General features: G+C 48.2%; 1 protein-coding gene across 5 annotated transcripts in view; it reads right to left on the bottom strand.

The window, feature by feature from the left end:
• The window catches only part of IL34 (interleukin 34), a 699141-nt gene that overhangs the window by 261908 nt on the left and 414033 nt on the right, over positions 1–23200 (bottom strand). For all 5 annotated transcript variants that reach the window (XR_015302449.1, XM_086945282.1, XM_086945285.1 and 2 more), the window contains one exon: positions 18552–18725. Coding sequence is in view for 4 of the 5 variants with exons in the window: in XM_086945282.1 (XP_086801408.1) it covers positions 18552–18725 (174 nt within the window). In the remaining variant the exon portion in view is untranslated. The remainder of the gene's footprint in view (positions 1–18551; positions 18726–23200) is intronic.

Genomic DNA, 23200 nt, shown 5'->3' with positions numbered 1-23200 from the left:
TGACGCCACTATTTGAAAATCCATTTTCCAAAAACAAGGGGGACCCAATAAGTACCTAAGGACCTTGGGCAATCAACTATTATGAAAAACAGTGGTCCGTAGGATTAATTTTCACAAAAACAAATACTAACAAAGACTTCAATCAGTACTATGTTGACCAGTTAATTCAGTGCCCAGCCGGGCCTGAAGTTTTATTTCAGATATAAACAATTTTAAAAGACCATCAAGGAGGTCTAATGCAACATCTGATAGGGTACAAGCCTGTACCTATCCAAAGTACACTCAAAAAGGATTTTGAAGGTGAGAAAGTAAGCAAAGAAAAAGGGTTTGAAGAATATCAGGCAAAAAGAACATGGGAGCCAATTGTCCCTTGCATCAATAGCATATTCACAAAGCAAGTTCAGACAACCAATTCATGTAACAGTATCAACACAATGGAAAAGTTACACAATCAAAGAAAGTGTCGACGGCGTTTCGATCCCCGGCTCCTAGTGAACTGGGATCATCATCAGGACCTAAACAATGTATTGCCTGTATGTGCTTTTTTTAAAAACCTGTTCGAGCGATCTCCAGGGACCTCCTGTGAGTTTTGGAGAAATGGCGGGGTTGAGGGCTGGTGCCTCAATTTCCTATTCCAATGAGGTATAGGATTGTTGCCAAAAGTTCCTATTCCACATCGGTATTTGTCCCGCTCTGGGCGGTATAGTGTGTCCAACCTCTAGTTAATACAGAGTCTTGGCGCAGGGTCAATATTCATTTGCGATGCGAGCGAAAGTGCAGGCGGTGTCCACTGTGGCATCCCGCTTTGGGCGATATAGTGTGTCCAATCTCTGATAATTACAGAGTCTTGGCGCAGAGTCAGTCACTCGCGATATGTTACAGGCTGTGTGCACGGTGGCCGTCCGCCAGGCTTCACGATAATACGGAAGTAAACTTCCGGAACTTTTGGCAACAATCCTATACCTAATTGGAATAGGAAATTGAGGCACCAGCCCTCAACCCCGCCATTTCTCCTTTTTGAGTGTACTTTGGATAGGTACAGGCTTGTACCCTATCAGATGTTGCATTAGACCTCCTTGATGGTCTTTTAAAATTGTTTATATCTGAAATAAAACTTCAGGCCCGGCTGGGCACTGAATTAACTGGTCAACATAGTACTGATTGAAGTCTTTGTTAGTATTTGTTTTTGTGAAAATTAATCCTACGGACCACTGTTTTTCATAATAACTATTTGAAAATCCAGCATTTCCTCCGGGACTGGTTCCTGGCTCCTTCCCGCAGTGAAAACTGACAGAATGCAACTCTGCAGGTCACCTATTCGATACACAAGGCTTTTTGACACTGAAAGACATACTGGATGGGTACTCAATCAATAAACCACAAAACTTTCAATATTTCCAGCTGAGGCATTGGCTCAGCAGTAAAGATGTCATACCGCGCGTGGACCGCGCTCTCAAACCCTATGAGAAATGGCTTCTTGCCAAAAATTCGAATAAAAGGGCGATCACAGAGCTGTACAAGATATTAACTCCTCCCCAACCAACAACTAAATCCGCGGGACAGCAGCGATGGGTGAGGGAACTGGAACATGAGCTTTCACACAAAGAATGGCAAGACGTCTATTACGGGGCACATCATACGGCCCGCTATGTAGCCAGCCGGGAGGCGGCGGTTAAGGTGGCTTATTACTGGCACTTGACCCCAGAGCGCCTGCACAAAAGCAACCCTCGCCGAGACCCCCTGTGCTGGAGGGGCTGTGGACACATAGGGACCATGCTCCACCTGCTATGGGATTGCCCGATGGTGCTGGAATACTGGGTGGAGGTCCTTCGGGATGTGGACGAATGCTTCGAAACAGAGATCCCCCGCTTCCCTGCATATGCGATCCTAGGCCTGCCCAACAAGCTCACCTTTCCACTCAAACCCATTCGAGGTCGTCAAATGGGAATGGCAATAGGGGCAGCGTCGCAACATATTCTCTCACTTTGGGGTACCCCTAGGAAACCCACTCACACAGGGTGGCTCCACAGACTGTGGTATACACTGGGTATGGAGCAGATACAGGCATCCCTCACACAGACATCTGACATCTTCAGGGAAACATGGGCACCTTTGATCTCCCTAATGTCCAGAGAATTCCGAGAGCTCACCTGCCCAAAGTATCCTAAAGTCCTTAGACTAGTCGATGAATTCCATAAGCCGCCAGGAGAGGGGACGTGAAGATTCAGTGGAGGTCACACTTGTACGCCACACACCTACATAGCTATACACACTGGACAGAAAGGGGAGGGAGGGTTGGGGTCAGTTCTAAGGACAGGGTAGTTGGTGTTAGGGTGGTCTATTGGGAGGCAGGATAAGGGGGTATTGAAAGACAGTTGATTACCGTGCGGGACTCATGCCCTCTTGCGGGTACTCAATGCACTTTGTTCCAGTGAACGGCTTCCTGATGATTGCAGCGGACTGTGGGGCGGCACTGCACCAGGGCTATGTCTATCTGTTTGCTGTATTGTTTTACCTGAATGCAACTGTCAATAAAATATATTTGATCCAAAAAAAATGGGATGACCATAGGAAAGCAGACCCTACTCTCCTACATAACCCCCTCCCCCCAAACGCAGGGACATTAAACTTAACCTTGACCAGATAAGTCTTCATGTTCTAAGTGGAAATACCTAGAGAGACCATCTGCATTGCCATGGTCAGTCCCTGTTCTGTGTTCCACTGTAAAGTCCATCCCCTGTAGGGAAATGGACCACCTGAGCAGTTTGGGATTTTCAACCTTCATCTGATTTAGCCACAAGAGGGGCTTATGGTCTGTCTGAATTCTGAAGTGAGTGCCAAACAAGTATGGTCTCAACTTCTTCAGGGCCCAAACCACAGCAAAGGCCTCCCTCTCAATGGCTGACCAATGTTTCTCTCTAGGGGTCAGCCTTCTGCTAATAAAAGCAATGGGCTGGTCTTGACCATCTACATTAGGTTGTGAAAGCACAACTCCCACCCCCAACTCAGAAGCATCTGTTTGGACAATGAACTCTTTGGAGTAGTCAGGACTCTTTAAGATAGGTGCAGAGCACATGGCCTTCTTCAGGTCATCAAATGCCTTTTGACAGATAACTGTCCACTGAACCTGTTTTGGCATCTTCTTGGATGTCAGATCATTTAATGGTGTCACAATGGACCCATAATTCTTTACAAATTTTCTGTAGTACCCAGTCAGGGACAAGAAAGCTCTGACCTGTGTCTGGGTGGTTGGAGGAGCCCAGTCCTGTATGGTCTGGATCTTACTCTCCAGTGGTTGAACCTGACCCCCACCGACAAGGTGGCCCAGGTACACAACCTTACTCTGCCCTATCTGGCACTTTGTTGCCTTCATAGTCAGGCCTGCCTTTTGCAGGGCCTCCAAAACTTTCTTCAGGTGGATCAGGTGATCCTCCCAGGTGGAGCTAAAGACCGCAATATCATCCATATAAGCTGCACAAAAGTCATCCAACCCAGAAAGGACTAGGTTCACCAACCTTTGGGAAGTGGCAGGTGCATTCTTCAATCCAAAGGGCATTACCACAAATTGATAATGACTTCCAGGGGTTGAGAAAGCTGTTTTGGCCTTGGACTCCTCAGCTAACCTGATTTGCCAATAACCAGCTGTCAAATCAAATGTGCTCAGAAACTCGGCAGAAGCCAATCTATCAATGAGCTCATCTGGTCTTGGAATGGGGTGAGCATCTGTCCTAGTGACAGCATTGAGACCTCTATTGTCCACACAGAACCTCATTTCTCTCTTACCATCTTGGGTGTGAGGTTTTGGTACAAGGACTACTGGGCTGGCCCAGGGGCTCTCTGATGGCTCAATTACTCCAAGCTCAAGCATTTTCTGCACCCCAGTCTTTATACAATCCCTGACATGGTCAGGTTGCCTGTAGATTTTACTCTTCACAGGCAGACTGTCACCAGTGTCCACCTCATGGGTGCACCAGTTAGTCTGACTATGTGTCAATGAAAGCATGTGCCTGAAAGACTGTAGAACCTGTCTGCAGTCCTGTTGCTGTTGGTCAGTGAGGCTGCCAGCTAAGGCCACACCATCAACTGAACCATCATCAGGGTTATGGGATAACAGGTCTGGGAGAGGGTCACTCTCTTCCTACGGCTCCCCATCTGTAGCCATGAGCAAGCCCATGTCTGCCCTGTCCACATATGCTTTCAGTCTGTTTACATGGAGCACCCTGTGGGGGCTCCTAGGGGTGCCCAGGTCCACCAAGTAGGTGACCTCTCCCTTTTTCTCAATTAAGTTGTGGGGTCCAGACCATTTGTCTTGGAGGGCTGCTGAGGCCACTGGCTCCAACACCCACACCTTCTGCCCTGGCTGGTACTCAGTCAGCACAGCCTTTTGGTCATGCCAAGCTTTTAGGAGTTCTTGGCTGGCCTCAAGGTTTTTGGAAGCTTTCTCCATGTATTCAGCCATCCTGGAGCGGAGACCAAGTACATAGTCCACTATGTCAAGTTTAGGCTTTTTGAGAGGTAACTCCTATCCTTCCTTCACAAGACACAAGGGACCCCATACAGGATGCCCAAACAAAAGCTCAAAAGGGCTGTAGCCAACCCCCTTTTGTGGGACCTCTCTGTAAGCAAAGAGAAGGCAGGGTAAAAGGATGTCCCATCTTCACCTAAGCTTTTCAGGTAACCCTTTTATCATCCCTTTTAGAGTCTTGTTAAATCTTTCAACAAGCCCATTGCACTGTGGATGGTAGGGTGTAGTGAACTTATAGTTAACACCACACTCTTTCCTCATTGCTTTTAGATATCCAGACATGAAGTTGGTACCTCTGTCTGAAAGTATCTCCTTTGGAAAGCCCACTCTGGAGAAGACTCCAAGTACGGCCCTTGCTACAACAGGAGCTGTTGTGGTCCTCAGGGGAATTGCCTCTGGATACCTGGTGGCATGATCCACTACCACCAGTATAAATCTGTGCCCAGATGCTGTTGGGGGGTCCATTGGTCCAACAATGTCTATCCCCAATCTCTCAAAGGGTACCCCCACCACAGGTAGTGGTATGAGGGGGGCCTTTGTGGTGCCACCTGATTTGCCACTGGCTTGGCAAGTAGCACAGGAGCGACAAAACTCCTTTGTATCTTCTGACATGTGAGGCAAGTGAAAGTGAAGGACAAGCCTGTCCCAAGTCTTGTTCTGGCCAAAGTGTCCTGGTAAAGGAATATCATGGGCCAAGGTTAGAAGGACCCCTAAATTGCAGAGGTATGCCCAACCTCCTGGAAGCACCAGGCTTGGGGTCTCTAGCCTCTGAATAAAGGAGCCCATCATCCCAATACACTTTATGGGTACCTTGAGCATTCCCAGCAGCCTCAGCAGCAGCCTGCTGTCTGAGGGGTTCAAGAGAAGGACAAGTTAACTGAGCCTGCCCCAGATCTGCCCTTGAGGGTCCCCCTGTCCACAGAAACTCAAACTGATCAGGTTCAAGCTCTTCCAGAACAGACTCCTCTTGGAACACAAAATCAGCCTCCTGTGAGGGCTGATCCTCAACCTGGGGCAAGTGGGAAGGCACTGCCTTAACCCTCTTGCCCTTTCTCTTGGGTTGTGCTTGGTCTTTAGTTTCAAGATCCAGCACAGGTTCAGGTATGCATGTAGGAAGGTGGATACCTGACTATGGTTACCCCAGATTTTTTGCCTTGTATGTAGCTGGTTTTCGACTTAGTTGGCCTGGTTCCCTGCTAATCAGCTCCCGGGCTATCTGCTTGCTCTGTAAAATGGATTCCATGTACCCTAGGTGCATAACTAAATTGGCTTGGGTCACCTTATCAGCCCCTGTACAGAGAACTATAGGTGCCCAGGGCATAGGTGCATCCAAGGCCTACCAGGGGCTGCAGCATATCTTTTGCCACCCCTGGCTGGCTACCCAAAATTGACACAACTGGCTGATCACTCAGCTGGGGCAAGGTGGTGTAATCACCCCTAGCTTAGATATAGTATCCCTATATCTAAACCTAACTGGACACATATATACCTATCTGTCACTCCTATGGCAGGCCTTAACAATCCTGGAGGCAGAGTGCTTGGTTTTATGTGAGATGGTGCTCTAGCATGAGCTGAGCCTGCCTGCAGCTGCCGGGACCAATTCCCTAAGCTGTTCCGGGATAATGCCATACCATATACTATTAAGTGCATTATAATCCTTGCGGTTATATGTTAACTTTGGTTTGGCTTTATCAAAACATGTCGTGTAAGGTGTCATACGATTTGGAATACTATCCCCTCGACAGTCCTGTCGACGGGGATAGCAATTCACCCCTCTAGAGGTAGACGACATGCTACTTTGCTAAAACGCGGTTGATTTTAAAAGGAGCCTCAGCACCACAAAATGGATTCTTTTGCCACAGACACGGGTCTGACCTCCTGTTGCTGACCGAAACTCAGCCAAGGAGGCCTGGACAAAGGGTTTCCTGTCACAGGGAGGTGTCACACCACCCCAGACAGGCGATAGTGGATTGTAGCAGGGAGGTTTGAAAGAAACTAGACAGTGCCTGGGGAGCACAAGGCTTCCCCTTGCATAATCCGGTCAAACCGGTTCTGGGGCTCACCAGCCCCAGTCCCAGTGCGACCTGGACAAAGGGAAAGGGGTGTAACCACCCCCTTCCTGGGTCCCACCCATAGGAGGGGACCTAGCAGGTAATCCAGCCTCCTAGATTGGTATAAGAATGGGAGCAGTGCCAAAGCACTCAGATTATCCTGATGAAACACAAGAAACGAAACTCTGGACCCTTCCGACATCCTACTCGACGTAGAAGACTGAAGAATCTCCCTTGTGGTCAAGGAGTGACCACCCTGTGCAAACAGGCACCATCCAGCACCTCGACGTTTGCTTTGTTGCAGTTCCCGCCGGAACTCGAGCGACAGAGTCCAACAAGACCAAGTGAGCCTGCCTTCTAACAGCCCGATCCACAGTCCCTGCAAAGCGGAGACCCATGGAGGCGACCGGAAGCGTGGCACACGCCATCTTGGAAAGACCACGAGACGCTGACCGTGCAGCCCACGAGTGACCCTCGAAGCTGTACATCGGGGTTTGAGAAGCTCCAGCCCTGAGCCTCTTTTGCACCGAAGCTCACCCCTCTACACTCACCGAGTGCAGCGTGGGGCTCTTCTGCTTCTTTTGGCTCAACGCGTTGGCCCGGTCACTTGCCCGTTGGCTTGTGGCCCCTGTGCCGACGAACTACAAAATCTAACTTGTGATTTTGGTTGCTCCAGACTTGCACCCGCTCCTCTGAAAAGGAGCACCCGCTCTGACCCTCCTGGTACGAGTGCAACGCCATCTTCGAATCCTGCGTGGGTTGCCCTTGCCAAGGTTTGTTTGCTCCAATCTTGAAGCCGACACCGCCGACAGCGAGAGCCAGCGTGGGACAGCTCGTGATCCACTCCTGGACATCCTCGGTGCCCCAGGGTCCACGTGGCAGCGGAGAGAAGCAACCCCTCAGCGACCTGAAAGCGCCCGACATTGCCTGGTTCCTTCTGGTTCCACCCTGGTCACTGCAAAGTGACCCAGACTCTGTCCCCTCTGCTTTCAGATCATCTTTAACTTCGATCCACCCTTGGATCACACCGGACACTGCTCGTCTCGACGCCTGCAGCATCTTCAGCTCCAAGCACCAGCAACCTGCGTGACAAAACCCGACACTACTTCACACCTGTGCACCCGCTTCCTGTGGGTGAGGTAACTCAGCAACGCCGGTGTTCCCACACTGGTACACACCTCTAGTGTATGTGTCTTAAGTTGTGTCCTTCTAGGTTGAGCGGAAGTATCTTTAAACAGTAACTTTTACGCACCATTGAATTTGCATTGGTGCATGCCTGTGCTTTAAGCGCTGCACCCGAATCCCGCGGGCTTTTCCCGACTTCAGCATTGCTAGTCCCGACTGCTCCCAGCGATTCCCTAGGCCCTAGGCCTAACCACTGTTCGATTGGTATCTCTTATACCACTTTCTTAATATATGGTTTGAGTGGCCACCCGCCCTCATCCATAATTGTGCAACTTTCATATGTTTAGCTGTGCTTTTGTTTAAACGCTTGTGCCCCTTTACTCATAAAGAGTACTGGGGATTATTCTAGTAATAAATACATATTTTTATAATATATACTTGTGTGGTGTCCTGTCATTTGATTTTACAGTATTGTGATTGGTAAAACAGCTTGCTTAACACAACCTCTAGAGTTAAGCCTTTAAGGCTGCTTAGTCCATGCTACCATTAGGATAGCTTGTCTATAAGGTTGACTTACAACCAGACACCATAAGGGATTGTTTGGACTGATACAAGGTGGTTCCAGAATTGGAAACATCATATATCAGGCCAACTTCTCACAATGCACTTTTTGGCCTGTGACCTGGTCACAGCAAGGACATGTGCTGAAATACCTAGCATCTCTGCATGAGTCCTGTACTCCACTTCTGACCATATGGAGTCCTCTAGATCATTGCCCAAAAGACAGTCAACAGGGAGGTCTGCACTTACCACAACTCTCTTGCGGCCAGTTACCCCTCCCCAGGAGAAATTAACAATTGCCACACTATGGGGAGTAGTGACATTGCTAGCATTGGTCACCAGGTAATTATCACCCAGTACAAGTTGTCCAGGGTCCACAAAGTTAGGTGTCACCATAGTGACACTGGCACATGTGTCCCTGTAGGCCTGAACCACTTTACCATTAATCAAAGGCGTCTGCCTGTACTTGCCCAGAGTATTGGGACTCATAGTAGAGGACATATCCATGTCCCCCTCACAAATCAAGACTGCCTGAGTAGGAATCCTGACTAGGCCAGACTCCATCGCAGTACCCATGGTTAACCCCACTAACCCTTTAGGCTGGGTACTGCCACTGCTGACTGTACTAGGGGGTGCAGTTGCCTTAGGGGCTGCAGTGGCAGGGGCTCCACCTTTCTTAGTGCACTCACTAAACCAGTGAGAAACTGACTTACAGTAATTACACCAAGGTTTCTTTGGGCCATCATTCTTCTTCTTTTTCTTTCCAGTTTGGGACCCCCCCTCATTAGTAGTATTTTGGGGGCCTGAAGAAGATTTCTGGTCTTTTTGTTTCTGATCTCCACCCTTCTGGTCTGCCTTTTTCTGATCACCTCCTTGGTTCTGGGGTTTCTGCTTAACCCTGGTTCTGACCCACTTATCTGCCCTCTTTCCCAATTCTTGGGGAGAGGTCAAATCTGAGTCAATCAGGTGTTGGTGCAACAACTGGTTCTGACAGTTATTAAGGATTTGTTCTCCCATGATCAAAATATACAATCCTGTATAGTCCTTAACTTTACTACCAAGCAACCAACCCTCCAGAGCCTTAGTGGCACAATCAACAAAATCAGTCCAGTCCTGAGTCTGAGCTTTTTGGGTATCTCTGAACAACAACCTGTATTGCTCAGTGGTTAGGCCAAACCCCTCAATAAGAGCACTCTTCAGGACAGTGTAGTTTTTAGCATCCTCAGGTCTAACAGTGAGGAGCTTGTCTCTCCCTTTTTCTGAAAAGGAGAGCCACAGGATTGCTGCCCACTGATCTTGAGGAACCTGCTGTACCATGCAGGCTCTCTCAAGAGCAGTTATCCATTTGTGGATGTCATCCCCATCTCTGTAGGGGGGCACAATCTTACTCAGGGTTCTATGATCATAGGACCTGTATTTATCCTTAGGGATACTGCTGCCACCAGTGAAATCTAATCCACTTAATCTTTGCTCCCTTGCTAAAGCAAGTTTAGCTTGGGCCAGGGCTACCTCTTCCTTCTCAATGTTCTCTTCTCTGGGGGGAAGTCATTCCCCTTTGCGATCCCCTTGAGGCATTAGACTGGTTCACACTTCCTGGAAGGAGATCTTTCCCTCCTATTGCCAGGGTTAAGTCTACTATTAGGTCTGGGAAGGTGTACCACCTCTCCATCCCCATGTAGGCTTACATTGGCCCTGCTAAGTCTTCTGACCTGAACTTGACCATTCCCCTGATCATCTGACTCATCCCCATCTACCTCCTCATCCTCTGGAGTGATGGTGTCATCTTTCTGGGGGGCCCTTCTCCTGTATTAACTGGGAGGACTTCTTCAGCCTTCCCCATATCAGCTGTCTTCAGGATATGTATTAGGATAGGGATTGTGGGGTTATGACCCCTTTTCAGCCCTCTTGAGACGCACAAGGCACTCAATTCTTTGAAGCTGAGTTTTTCATAGCTGGATGGTGCCTTGGGAGGGTCACCCACAGGTAGAGAACTGGAAGGTTCCCCTGTGCCAGCCATGACTAGTGAGGTGAAGGTGGTGCACCTACCTACACTATGTGTTTACCTACTTGAACCTCTCTAGAGGTTGTAGTCAGGGTGTGCTAAGCCCTTTGGTCTACAACCACTAAGTTCAGTAGAACTTAAGTATATTAAAGCTTTGTTTATATGTACCTAAGGTACGTGAGTGATCTTTCAAATGATATTGTCAAAGATTACAATTGGTAAAACAAACAGCAAGCTCAAATCCCAACCGCTGCACACCAATGTGAGAATTTAGCCTGGTCTATGATGATTACTAATTCTAGTGAGCACCTTGCACCAGTCCAAACGACCCTTATGATGATTGGTTGTAAGTCAACCTTATAGGCCAGCTATCATAGGGGTAGCATGGACAAAAGCAGTCTCAGGCTAAACTCAAGAAGGCATGTGAAGCCAGCTGTGTTACCATATGCAATCCTTTTAACATCAAATGAAAGGACACCACACAAGTTATATATTATAAAATATATGTATTTATTTCTAGAATAATCCCCTATACTTTTTATGAGCACAGAAGTACAAGCGTTAAACAAAGAACTTAATATAACATACAATTAGCTGCACAATTATGGATAGGCCGGGTGGCCCTTCAAACCATATATTAAAAATGTGGTATAAGTACCATGTCACGAGCAATGGTAAGGCCTAGGGCCTTGGGAATCGCTGGGCCTACACTGGACTAATGAAGGTTAGGACATAGGAGGCCCACAGGATGCGGGTGCAGTGTCTATAGGCAACCACGTTTACCATACAAGTCAATGGTGCGTAAAAATCAGAAAGTGATAGGTTTAGGAGACTTCCGACTGGACTAGAACTTAGCCACTTGAAACTAGGACACTAGGGATGTAAATCACTACAGGGGCACCAGAGTACCCTTGTTAGCTCACCCACAGGAAGCGGGTGCATAGGTGCCAAAGCGCGTCGGGTTTCTTCGTGGAGTTCTATGGAGCCTGGAGGAAAAGATGCTGCAGGCGACCAGGAGGGAAGAGTCCGGTTGGATCCAAGGGTGGATCGAAGATGTAGAGTACCTGAAAGCAGAGGGGACAGAGTCTAGGTCACTAGCCAGTGACCAGGATGGAACCAGGACGGAACCAGGCAATGTCGGGTTGCGATCAGGGGCTGTCGAGTAGTTTGTCTCCCTGCCATGTGGACCAGGAAGGATCGAGGATGACCAGAAGTTGATCACGGGCTGTCCCACGCAGGCTCTCGCTGTCGGCGGTGTTGGTTCTCGAATCGGAGTCAACAGGCCTTGGCAAATGCAACCCACGCAAGAATCGAAGATGGCTTCTGGATCGGACCGGGAAGGTCAGATCGGTGGCTCCTTTTCAGGGGACCTAGGGCCAGTCTGGAGCAACCAGACCAGCAGTTCAAAGTCGAAGGTTCGTCGTCTCAGAGGCCACTAGCCAACAGGCAAGTGATCGGACAACGCGTCGAGCAGGAAAAGTGCAAAAGGGCCCCACGCAGCACTCGCTGAGTGTGGAGAGGTGATCTTCGGTGCACAGGCTGCTCGGGGCTGGGGCTTCTCAATCCCCAAAGTACAGCTTCGAGATTGCCTCGGGAGCTGCACAGGAAGCACTTCGCTGGCTTTCCAAGATGGCCGGTCCCACGTCTCACGTCGCCTCCAAGGGTCTCAGCTCTGCTAGGACTGTGGATCGGGCTGTTGGAAGTCTGGGAGTCCAGGTCTTGTCGGTCTCTGTCGTTCGAGCTCCGGCGGGAGCAATGGCAAAAAAAACCTTAGAGCGCTGATGGTGCCTGTTTGCACAGGGTGGCCACTCCTTGACCACAAGGGAGATTCTTCAGTCTTCTACGTCGAGTAGGATGTCGAAGGGTCCAGAGTTTTGTTTCAAAGTTTCAGTCAGGATGATCTGATGTGCCATGGCACAGCTCCTACCTTTATTCCAAATCAAGGGGCTGGATCACCTGCTAGGTCTCTCCTATGGGTGGGACCCAGGAAGGGGGTGGTTACACCCCTTTCCCTTTGTCCAGTTTCGTGCCAGAGCTGGGGCTGGAGTGCCCCAGCACCGGTTTGAACAGGACTTTGCATGGGACACCTTGTGTTCCCCAGGCAGTGTCTAGTTTCATTCAGCCCTCCCTGCCCCAATCCACTATCTCCTGTCTGGGGTGGTGTAACACTTCCCTGTGACAGGAAACCTATTGTCCAGGCCTCCCTGCCGGAGTTTCGGTCAGCAGCAGGAGGCCAGACTCGTGTCTGTGGCAGCAGCATCCATTTTGTGATGCTGAGGCTCTGGTTAGATTTAACCGCGTTTAAGGAAAGTAACATGTCTTCTCCCTCTAGAAGGGTGGAATGCTACCCCCGTCGCCAGGACTGGCGAGGGGGTAGTATTCCAAAGAGTATGACACCTTACACGACATGTTTTGATAAAGCCAAACCAAAGTTAGCAAGTAACCGCAAAGATTATAATGCACTTAAGAGTACATGGTATGGCAATATCCCGGAACAGCTATAAGGACATGGTTCCAAAAGCTGCAGACAGGCTCAGCTCATGCTAGAGCACCATCTCACATAAAACCAAGCACTCTGCCTCCAGGATTGTTAAGGCCTGCCATAGGAGTGACTTATAGGTGTATATGTGTCCAGATATAGGTTTAGATATAGGTATACTATATCTAAGCAAAGGGTGATTACACCACCTTGCCCCAGCTGAGTGATCAGCCAGTTGTGTCAGATTGGATGGCCAGCCAGGGGTGGCAAAAGATATGCTGCAGCCCCTGGTAGCCCTTGGATGCACCTATGCCCTGGGTACCTATAGTACACTGTACAGGGGCTGATAAGGTGACCCAATACCCAATTGGTAGTGTACCTAAAGTACATGGTTGTGAATTTAGAGTGAGAACAGCTAGGCCGTGGGTCTGATTAGCAGGCCCACAGTCACTTTAAGCCGAAAACCAGTGAAGCAAAAAGCAAAAAATGGGGTGACCATAGGAAAGCAGACCCTACTCTCCTACAATTGTTTTATTTTTAATTTGCTGGCTCGGAGCCAGGCAGTGGGGCCGCAACCGCAGCGGGACCAGTTTAGTCATAAATTTGAGCTCGCAACAACTAACAGAGACCCAAGAGCAAGTTTTAAACAAAGGCCTTGGTTTCATCTCAACAAATCGCACGGATCCTTTCCAGGCCCAAATTGAATTAAGTAGACTCTACCGTAAGATCAGGCTACATTTTCGGTTTGCCAATAAAACCATTGAAAATTCACAAGGTAGTGCCCTAAATAACACTGGATTGAAGAAGCCTTCGACTTTTAATCCAACTGCTTCAGGCCAACCTCCTAAGGTACTCACCTTCGAAGAAGCGGTCAATCATGACATAAGAGAACTCTTCACTGTTAGGCAGAGAACGTTCTCCAATCTGACGAGAGATGAACAAAATGCTATCAAAGATCTAACTGAGAATCCCCTCATTGTGATAAAACCTGCAGACAAGGGGGGAGGGGTGGTCATCCTTGATGTGGAAACATATCGCAATGAGTGCTTACGTCAGCTCAACGATGGTCGGTCGTACAGAAAACTCAAAGAAGACCCGACGGCTAGACTAACCAATATCATAGCTCACATCGTTGAAGAAGCACTAGCGGAAGGCTGGCTCACTCCCAAAGAGGGCCAATACCTACAAGTATCTAATCCGGTTACCCCGTATTTTTACCAATTGCCAAAAATACATAAGGTCCAACGCCCACCACCGGGCCGCCCCATAATATCTGGGATAGGTTCACTATTGGAACCTTTATCGACCTTTGATGATGTGTTTCTCCAACCTATGGTGCAAGAGATGCCCTCTTACTTGAAAGACACCAAAGATGTTCTAAGACTGTTACCCGACATTGAATACGACATCAACACAGACCTATTGGTGTCATTCGATGTCGAGAGTCTATATATGTCCATACCCCAAACGGAGACTCTACAAGTGATAGAAGAGTTGTTACTATCACGAAACTTAAACTCCATAACTCCTGTCAGACTCATTATGACCTTGGCAACATTGGCCATGACGGAGAACTTCTTTGCCTTTGAGGATTCTCTTTATTTACAGATTAGCGGGACTAGTATGGGCAGCGTTTTTGCCCCTAGTCTCGCTAATCTGTACGTGCACCAATTTGAACAACAGCACGTGCTCGCAGACACCAACCCCCATCTGCTGTGTCTGCGAGCGTGGAAACGCTACATCGATGACATCCTTGTGGTGTGGCGTGGGAATGAAACCCAACTCAAAGAATTCCATGAGTGGCTGAATCAGAAGAATCGTTATCTTAAATTCACCATGGAATATGATGCATGCAGATTGGCTTTCCTAGATCTAATGATCATTGGTACAATCGATGGCCTCAGGTCGGAGCTCTATCAGAAACCCATGGCCCGGAAGTCTTTTTTAAATTACCATAGCTGCCACCCAAAGTCCCTTCGGGATAATTTGCCCTATGGGAAATTTCTGCGTATACAGAGAAACTGCACAGACAAGGTATCTTTTGAAACACACGCTAAGAATTTAACACGAGATCTCTTGGACAAAGATTACCTGAAACAACTGGTGAACCGATCCAAAAAAAGAGCAGTAAACAATAATAGAGCAAGCCTACTGGAAATAATGCCTCCCAAACAAAAGACAGAACGAATGACCTGTGTAACGACATTTGGTACACTATCAAACCAAATCACTAGCATCATCAAGAAACACTGGGGCATTCTTAATACGGGAAAAGACAAACTGCCCGTCCCCCTATTTGCCTTCAAAAGGGGACAAAATTTGAGGGACAAATTGGTCCACACAAGACCTAGGATTGAAATCCCAAAGACGAGAGGCACTTTGTGGGATATGCCTGCTGTAATCGGACACCATCCATGTGGACAATGTGCAGCATGCCCCCAGACTCGTAAATCGACTACGATCAACATTGGGACAGAACATCCGTGGGAACAGCGCAGGTTTACGAACTGTAATAGTTCCAACCTCATATACTTAATCAGCTGTCCCTGCGATAAGAAATACGTGGGGATGACCACGAGAAAAATAAAGACCAGGATCTCAGAGCACAAGAGCTCGATACGCTGTAACAAACAAACAACACGAATGACTAAACACTTCCTAGAGGCCCAACATGCCCCCACCGATTTGCACTGGACAGTGCTAGAACAACCAGTAATCCCTAAACACATTACAGACATAAGCACCTTCTTACATAAAAGAGAACAAAGATGGGTGTACAAACTTCAAACTGATATAACAGGTCTGAATGAAGACATCCCATGGATGTCGCTGTAGGCTTCTGGTATATTGTTCATTGCATAAGGTGATGTAGATTTTGCACCTTTGAGCTAGAACGTTGCAAAATATCAGCATGCATTTTTCCACCTCCCACTATGATTATTGTTACCCATTCACTAACATCATGGTAATGGAGATTTGAAAACAATACAAATAATGCCTATATAAGATAGCAATTGGCTTCTTAATCAAGATAAAGGTCTACTGGTTTCCTTATTATCTAAACCCAACCTGTAGGCTAGTACAGTACATCGAGCAACAATGGCATCTTAACTACCGAGATCTTAACATATACCTCGGTTCTCAAAGAACTATAGCAAGTTCATGGAACAGGCACTCGTATATTTTTTCAAATATGCACTGTAGATCGGGCGTGGTAGCTTAAATCTGCCAACGCACTATATTGCCGATTAGATCGACCATATAGAACCATGGGCGACAGGATCCAAGCATATAAACTACAAGTCCCATCACCGGTGTAGTCCCGGCGCACGCGACAAGGAGTGTCACGTGATTTCCCCGCCGGCCAATGAGAAGGCGTTTAAATATTCCGCTTCCTGTCCGCTCCGGTACCTCCCATTGACAGCCTAGACGAAGGCGAGGAGTACCAACGGACAGGTAAGCGGGTGGGGGACGAAGGACCAACGCAACGAACGGGCTCCATTGACCCCTCTGCAACAAAGGGATTTCAGGCTTAAGAGGGAGATCCCTTCGTAACTCTGTATTTTTTCGTTGGTTCCCCTTCACTAACGGCCCCACCAGACCGCCGGGGATGCCTGGTCTCACCCTGGAGATACCCATTAAGGGACCATCTCTCAGGGAAGCCAGGAAGGGTTTCGCAGCGGTCGAAGCGCGGAGATACTCCCCCGGGAGTGATTCTAGCGCTATATAAACACGCAAATTAAATTAAATTAAATTAGCCTAAACACCCGTTAAATACACACGGGTACCGTGTTCGATCCTTGTTTACATGAAAGCGATCGTGCTTACATTCATCTAAGCACTAAATCTAGCCGCAATATCAAGGTTTAAAGTGACAAATTGTAATATTATTGGCTTTCCCGATACCGGGCTGAAATATAAAACAGCCGAAAAGCGAACAGGTTGGGGAAAGTGTGTGTGTTTTAATTGAGTTCTAAGAGAGCTCTTCCTCTTTCACTATTTTTTCCTTTCACATTTAATAGAGCGGTGCTCCATTTGTACCTGAGCTGTAGCCGGGTGAGGTGGAGAGCTCATTCCCCAGATTGTGGGTGAGTGGATGTAATCTTTTTTCACACCAGGATTTGTTTGCCTGACTTTTAGGTTGATTGTTAAACAACCATTGACCAACATCACTTGGCAGAATATATAACATCACGAGATATTCTCTTTGTGTTTGAAGCTATCGTTATTGACTTTGTGTACCTCTTTTTGTGTGTTTGTCTGTCCGTCTTTTGGTGACCATTTGGATCATTTTGACTGGCGATCTCAGGTGATATGATTTTGATCACTTAATACACATTTATCAGCAGTAGCATACCATTATTAAGGTCCTGATGAAGCAGACAGGTATCTTGTGAGCCTTCAAAACTGCAGAAACATGTCGACCTAGATTAGACCTAAGTAGTTATTTGTTAACACTACTTTGCACTGTTTTTTAACCTTGGGTGCGGGTAGGATCTTATTAAAATTCTTCTTTCCACTCCCACAACCCAATATTAACTCACTTGATCACACGCTACATATAGCACTTTTTGCACTGCTAATTATTTTTGCCCCCTGATACCAACACATAGTTTTCATTTAGACATCACTGCATCCTTCAAATACGATTAGGACACAATCCACCTAATCCACAGTGGACTTGATTCCACTTCCTTCGGGTGAAGGATCCCAAATGATGTAGGGCGGTACAGGACGGGTATCTGATGGGAACATATTTTTCACCATGAATACCTTGGATTCAGGGATTGTATCCTATCAACAGCACATAGTTGTATAGATAGCTTAATTTTGCTTTTCTGACCTGTTGTTATACATAGTTTTTTCATCGCCGCATACCCAGTGACACAGATAAAATGGTCTGACCACGCTATTCATTTCTCTTAACCTTTGCAATATGCACTATATCCATGACAAAAAACGTCGTCCACTATCAACAGTGAGGGCACACTTTGTGCACCCTTCAAGGTCACTGGACAGGGCTAGGACACCTCATAGTCAGAAACAGGCCTAGGCCTTGGTGCACATGCTCAGATTAGTGTGACAGGAGGACCAAAATAAAAAGTTTGAATATCAGATATAAATGTAGTTTGACACTCCGGGAAGGGAAACACACCTGTATATCATGTCACAAGGAAATCAGTCCTTAGGTGGTTGATGGTGAAAGAGGCAGACATAATAGAATACACTTTTCTTTAGGGTTAAAAGGATGGTGTGGTGGTCAGGGCAGCCTAGGGGAATGTGTTTTTGGAAGTGAGAGAGATACGGGGGGAGGCTGAGGTCTAGTATATTTACTTTTGAGTGGGAAGTTGATTAGGAGGGTACAGGCATTTGATAAGGACGAATTTACTGTTTTTGGTAGATGAGTCAACTGCGAGTTTGTAGTCCCTTACAAACATTTATTGTCTGAGATAATGTCATTGATCCATATAGGCATGCTTTTTCGATATCAACACTCCACTACTCTGTCACTGCACTATCCTATGGAGAAAAATAGGAAAGCAAACACTTAAAGCAATCCCACAAATGCAGCATTGAAGCCCTTAAGCACTCCCCCCCACCTTTACTGTAGCCCACTTATGATTCTGACCTACACAATTAATTACGTCTAGCTATAAGAAAGCACTCAACTGCACTTGTGATTGGGGCACTTATAGAAATATATCTGCACAGACAAAAAATTACCAAGAACTACTAATTGTAAAACTGAATTTTTGTGGTGAGGCTCCCTACAAGATAAAGGACGGGGACTTCACAGTCCTTTGTTACCTGTGGCTGAGGCATATCGGCCACCATAGCATTGATGATGGCCAGTAATTCATGAGTGAAACTCCACGACGGGTGCTTTTCTGGGGTTAACACTGCTAGGATCTTCTGAAGGACATTTCGACTCACTGATCCCCACAGCGGACGGAGGTCATCCATATTCACTTTCCAGTCCCTCTACAGAAAGAGAGAAGCAAGAGAGAAGATAAGCAGCATACACACCATGACATCACAGGACTCACTGATAAACAAGTGTATCAAATATGTTTACCTCACTGAGCAAGGACAGGGGTCATGCTCTAGCAACCGTCCAGTCTCTCTAGGCACAATTTGTGACACCACATGCTTCACTTATGTTGGTGAGTTACTGTTGAGCATTCATTAGACCATCTCTGCACTATTATGGTTTTATCAGAGCACCAATGAGTCCAAAGCTAGACCTCAGTCATTGGGAGGCATATTGGCAGAGCCGGGAGCAGGGTACTGGTGAGTAATCATTATCTCATGTTCCTTCTTTCTCAGTCTGGTCATTACTTCTAGGAGGACGTGCCCCAGTAGGAGAGTTGATTTAACATCATGCAGAAGTCAGAGTATAACAAGCATTTGCAATGCAATGGTCTCGGCATCATTAAAGGTAGAGCTATTGGCATTGCTCATGACATTTCTTTTTTTTTCTTTAAATCAAAAATAAATGGCCATTGTCATTAACATTGCCAATACACAGCACTCTGCACTCAACAGCACACAATGCTCTGCACACTTGCTCTGCACTCACTGCTCTGCACACTCACTCTGCACACTCACCACTCTGCACTCACTGCTCTGCACACTCACTCTGCACACTCACCACTCTGCACACTCGCCACTCTGCACACTTGCCACTCTGCACACTCGCCACTCTGCACACTCGCCACTCTGCACACTCGCCACTCTGCACACTCGCCACTCTGCACTCGCCACTCTGCACTCGCCACTCTGCACTCGCCACTCTGCACTCGCCACTCTGCACTCGCCACTCTGCACTCGCCACTCTGCACTCACCACTCTGCACTCACCACTCTGCACTCACCACTCTGCACTCTGCACTCTGCACTCACCACTCTGCACTCACCACTCTGCACTCACCACTCTGCACTCACCACTCTGCACTCACCACTCTGCACTCACCACTCACCACTCTGCACTCACCATTCTCCACTCACTACTCTGCTCTCACCACTCTGCACTCTGCACTCACCACTCTGCACTCACCACTCTGCACTCACCACTCTGCACTCTGCACTCACCACTCTGCACTCACCACTCTGCACTCACCACTCTGCACTCACCACTCTGCACTCTGCACTCACCACTCACCACTCTGCACTCTGCACTCACCACTCACCACTCTGCACTCACCACTCTGCACTCACCACTCTGCACTCACCACTCTGCACTCACCACTCACCACTCTGCACTCTGCACTCACCACTCTGCACTCACCACTCTGCACTCGCCACTCTGCACTCACCACTCACCACTCGCCACTCTGCACTCGCCACTCTGCACTCGCCACTCTGCACTCGCCACTCTGCACTCGCCACTCTGCACTCGCCACTTGCCACTCTGCACTCGCCACTCTGCACTCGCCACTCTGCACTCACCACTCTGCACTCACCACTCTGCACTCACCACTCTGCACTCACCACTCTGCACTCTGCACTCACCACTCTGCACTCACCACTCTGCACTCACCACTCTGCACTCACCACTCTGCACTCACCACTCTGCACTCACCACTCTGCACTCACCACTCACCACTCTGCACTCTGCACTCACCACTCACCACTCTGCACTCACCACTCTGCACTCACCACTCACCACTCTGCACTCACCACTCTGCACTCACCACTCTGCACTCACCACTCTGCACTCTGCACTCACCACTCTGCACTCACCACTCTGCCCTCACCACTCTGCACTCACCACTCTGCACTCACCACTCACCACCACCAAGCATTGACAAACCCAATACCTTATGTAGACGAGACCTATTGGCTTTTCCAATGCTTGTTTTTAACTCTGTGGTCGCGTCCTTCTGAATATGTTTGAATATAAACGTTCACATTCTATCGCACGTTGGCTTGAGGGCTGTTGGAATTCACTGTATGCTTTAATCCAAAATGTTGATGCGGGTTCAACGAGAGAGAGACAGAATTTGGCAGTACGGCAAGCGATTTTCTTGCATGAGTTCAATCAATGGGTGATGTAAACAAAGCGTCTTTCATCATTGAACTCGCGGCCGCCCCGGAAGTCAGGCACGGTCGCCTGTGACGGGGGCGGGGCCACGTTCACACCGGAAGAGGAGGCAGGCGGAGTCGTAGCGTCTCGCGGCCCGGGGCTCCTGTGAGCGGTGTAGAGCCCCGGGGCCGCGCCAGCAGGAGGTTGGGCGCCGCGTGCTGAGGTAAGGTAAGTTCTGGAGCGCGATTGGTGCACTTGTGTGTGTGTATGCTCGTGTGTGTGTGTGTGTATGTATGTGCGCGACGGTGACGGCGGGGGAGGGGGAGGGGGGTCTGGAGCGCGATTGGTGCACTTGTGTGTGTGTATGGTCGTGTGTGTGTGTGTGTGTATGTATGTGCGCGACGGTGACGGCGGGGGAGGGGGAGGGGGGCCTCGGTGCACTTGTGTGTGTGCGCGCGCGTGTGTATGAGTCAGGGGTGGTGTCTCTGTATGTATGTATGTGCGTGCGTGCATGGGCGCGTGTGTGTGTGTATGCGCATGCGTGTGTGGTGCTTGCGCTTCCCAGGAGACAGCGCCTGGCCACAGCGCGCGTTCCAGTTACAAATCGCCTGGAAGGATGCGCGTGGCCAGGACTGTCTCCTGGGACTGCTACTCGCTGACATAAGATCTCGGCGGAGACGCGCTTACGCGCGTCTTTTAGCCGAGACCTAACAAAAACAGTGCAACTGTGGCTGATTGGATGGGGGTAGAATAGACTGGATACAAAGAGGCAAGTCAAAATAGACTGTGTTTTATGCCTCCAGGACCAAAAGTGAAACAGTAACAAAAAAGAAAAAGAAACGCTATGACGTTGCCAGCCCTGGCTGCCTCATAGCCCTATTATTTTCTTTACTTTTAGCCATGTTAAACAGCAGCCCACACTGCTAAGCAACATGTCTAAAAAATATTGACAAAGCCAAAAGATCTTGCATAGGCGATACCTACTGGTTTTGCCAATGCCTGTTTGGTTTGTGAAATCATACAACTTCTGTCCAATCAAAACATGTACTTCTGGCTCCCAACAAGTGGGTATGAAACAAATCCACCATCATGGTGATTCTCACATTACCCCACGTCCCTTGTCCCAGTCATTACAAGTGAGACAATGTCACCTCACACCAGGAACAAAGCAGGAGGATCTTGAAGCCAGTCCCACCCACCCTGCCTGGGTGCCATAAAAGGGCTAGCACTCATGGCTCCTCCTATTTTGTTTCCTGCACTGGAACGAAGACGTGGAAGGTCCCTACTGGGCTTTGGACATTTCCTGGGGATTAGCCACCCTCCTTTGCAGGGCCTTGAAGAGTTCTAACCCACCTTGGGAGCAGCATAACTGGACGGAGGTTAGTGTGATCCTCCGTTTGGAAGTGGCCAGGCGTCTTTCACCCTCGGCGCTGGGCTTGAGGAAATGGACATTGTTTTTTTCTCCCTCCGCAGTCTGTTATATAGGCAGAGGGTGTTTGCCCTCGGAGCAGGATGCGCTTCAAACTTATGCATGTGCGGCGTGTCTGGTTTGATCCGCACATGTGCTGGCTTTCATTTCGGCCTGGGTGATGAGCGTGCTCTTTTTCCACTATTAAAGGCCAGAAGATAAGCATTTGCTTAAATGTCATGGCATTTGGTGGCATTCATTCATTCTTGGCTAACTGTCCTGTCTTGGCTGGTAATGCAGGCATGGGCAAGCACAAGGAGAAAATGAGGCATATCTCTCCTTCTCCTTCCTCTTCATCCATGTACTCTCCTCCTCCTAAAGGCACTAGGCATTCCAGAGAAGAAGAGGAGGAGGGGATCAGGAGGATTATCATTCAAACTTTGGGAGCCTTCTGTAAAGGTACTTTCTCTTCCCTACCAGGGAAGAAGGCTTCACAGACAGTACAGGATTCTGATGATTCCTTATCTGGTCATGATTCCCCCTCCTCCTCATTGGTCTTTAAAGGCAAATATGTTTCAAAGGAGATGATGGGGATTTATTGGCTCATTTCAGAGGTAACATGCATTTCCCAGCTGTTGAGAGGCCAGGAACTTCGGATGACTCCCTACCGAGACAGTTTCAATGGCCATCTTCTTTGGGTTTACCTATTCATCAGTTCATGTTGGCTGTTGTTAAACCGGAATGGAGGGATCCTGATAAAATAATGTTGCCACGCTTCATGGCAAAGCTTTATCCTTTGTAAACTATGGAGACAGTGTTACCCGATAGCGTCCATGTGAATTCCGTAGTGGCAAGCCAGGTGGGCCACGCCTCTATGGCAGAGGAAAATATTCTGAAGGATCCTTCAAATTCAAATAAGAAGGTGCATGCTTCTCTAAAGAAAGTTTTTGCTGGTCCACATTTTGCTTTAAGAGCTGAGATTTATGGAGCTTACGCAGCTCAATCTCTGATTACTGACTTTAAG

This window comes from Lissotriton vulgaris, chromosome 12, assembly GCF_964263255.1.
Source record: "Lissotriton vulgaris chromosome 12, aLisVul1.2, whole genome shotgun sequence".
In the NCBI taxonomy this organism is placed as follows: Eukaryota; Metazoa; Chordata; class Amphibia; order Caudata; family Salamandridae; genus Lissotriton; species Lissotriton vulgaris.
This window is presented reverse-complemented; position numbering and strand designations above follow the sequence as displayed.